Source organism: Pteropus vampyrus, unplaced genomic scaffold, assembly GCF_000151845.1.
Source record: "Pteropus vampyrus isolate Shadow unplaced genomic scaffold, Pvam_2.0 Scaffold226, whole genome shotgun sequence".
NCBI lineage: Eukaryota > Metazoa > Chordata > Mammalia > Chiroptera > Pteropodidae > Pteropus > Pteropus vampyrus.
This window is the reverse complement of record NW_011889007.1, coordinates 342,449-344,523: the sequence shown is the minus strand read 5'-3', so window position 1 is coordinate 344,523 and position 2,075 is coordinate 342,449. Positions and strand designations below refer to the sequence as shown.

The window sequence follows — 2,075 nt, the reverse complement described above, 5'->3', positions numbered from 1 at the left end:
AAGGGGATTAGTCAGCTCTCGACACCAGCAGATTGAAGTCCAGAGCCGAGCAGGGTCCCTTGGAATGGGCACAGAGGGCTCCATCCCAGTCCCAGGCCCAGCAAGTCCATAGCTCAGCCAGGGCCCCGCCGCCCACAGAGTCTAAAGTTACACTGCTCCCCAGATGGGGAAGCGGGGCGTGCAGTGGGGAGGGGCTCCCTGCGAGCGTGTCCACGTCCGCGTCGCGTGTCCACGTCTGCGTCGGGTGCCTGTGCCACGTCCTCAGACTCCCCCGTCTCCGGGCAAACAGAGCTGGAGTCATAGATTCAGCCTGGAGCGGGCAGCTGAGCAGCCGTGTCTGAACTGCAGACATGAGTCAGACATGCGAGGGACAAGCTGAGGGGCGTGGCTGCTGGGGGGGGAGGCACGGGAGCCCTGGGAGGTGTCAGAGCAGCAGGGGCACTGATGGAGTCCCCGTCCCTCCCTCCCGTAGGACGAGTACCAGTTCTGCTACCAGGCAGCCCTGGAGTACCTCGGCAGCTTCGACCACTATGCAACGTAAAGCCATGGTCGCCCCCGGCCCGACTCTGCCGGCCCCGGAGGCTTCCGCCCGAGCCGGGTGGGCCTCGGGGGGCCAGGACCCCCAGCGGCCGCCTTTCTGCACGGTCCCTGGGAACAGCGCAGCCCCTCGGGCCCCCCGTGCGGCCCCAGCCACCTCCCTGGCGCCGGCCACCGCCTTCAGATACTTGCCACATTCCTCATTCCCTAACGATTCCAAAACGAGAGGTTCCAGGGTGGGGGGTGGGGGGACGGCGAGCAAATGGGGCTCTCCCCAGGACCAGACGAGGGCGGGGCTGCGAACACGACCCTTCCCCCCCAGAGCCTTCCGGCCCTGCAGCCTGGGGGCGCTGGGGGGGTGGTGCGGGGGGCGCAAGTGTCTTTCCAAACTCGGTGTAACTGAATCCAGTGACATTTCCTTTTTTTTAAATAGCGTATTTTTTTTCCTTTTTTTTAAAAGAAGAAACAAACAGAAAAACAAAAAAAACTTGCCAGTCAACAAATGTAAAAAGAAAAACGTTGCTTATCCCTGTTCTGTTCACAGTGTGGTTTTTTCACCGCAGAGAACGTTCTCGTAGGATGGCCGTGTCCGCACGCGCGCCGGCACCTGTCCCCGTGGCTGGCTTTTTTCTTTTTCCTGCCATCGGAAGGCGGGCTTCACTCACGAATAGGACGTCCTTTTGCTCCTAGTTTCGTTTCTTTCTTTTTCTGTTTTTTTTCCTTTTTTTTTTTTTTTTCCCCATGAAATTCTCAGACATATCAAGGACCGTTCTGGGGGTGGGGCAGTCGGGGGCTCGAGGGCCACCAGCTTCGGGTTCGAATGTGCCAGGGCGGGCGCTGCCGCGGGAGGTGGCAGTGACCCACCTGTCCCGCAGCCCGCGCCCCGTCACTCGCCCCCGAGGGGGATGAATGAGCAAAACAGGAGCTTCCGCCTCTTCGGGGACAGAGCTCTGTGCCGCCTCGGTTCAGGAACCTTTCTCCCAGGACCAGGGGGCAGTTTCGGGGCAAAAGCAGAAAGGACGGGATCTCCCACCCCCCAAGCAAGTGACTTTTTCTCTTTGTACGAGAGCGGCTCTGTCGTGGCTCTCAAATGCTCTATACAAACAAGCAGTGGGGTGGTTTTCCCACCTCTGTGTATGTAGATATATCAACTTTGTATTAAAGGAAGGTCGTCCGACCCCGGCCAGTGGTGGCGTCTTTGTCATGCCCCTGTCCGTCCCGTCTCGTCCCTGGGCCTGGCAGGGGCCCGGAGAACTGACGTGTTTTCATTCTGTCATGTGACTGTCCAGTGAGGAGTGGGGCCCAGAGAGGGGATGCTGCAGGTCCGAGGTCACACAGCGTCCAAGGAGCCACGCTGGACTTCGAACCCAGAACCCAAGTTCTGGTCTTACAGGGGCTGCCTCAGTGATAATAGTTATTACTGTCGCCACCACGGAGCATCTACCAGGAGCCAGCTCCCTGAGATGTGGGTGTCATCACCTCAGTTTACAGATGCGGAAACGGGGACTCAGGGAAGGCACCAATCAAAGCTCACAGTG

At 59.5% G+C, this 2,075-nt stretch overlaps 1 protein-coding gene across 1 annotated transcript in view; it reads left to right on the top strand.

The window, feature by feature from the left end:
• Positions 1–1,723, top strand: part of PTPRS (protein tyrosine phosphatase, receptor type S) — a 59,082-nt gene extending 57,359 nt beyond the window's left edge. The window contains exon 24 of the mRNA XM_023538594.1: positions 473–1,723. Within this exon, the coding sequence (XP_023394362.1) occupies positions 473–541 (69 nt within the window). The 3' untranslated portion in view covers positions 542–1,723. The remainder of the gene's footprint in view (positions 1–472) is intronic.
• The last annotated feature ends 352 nt before the right edge of the window (positions 1,724–2,075 follow it).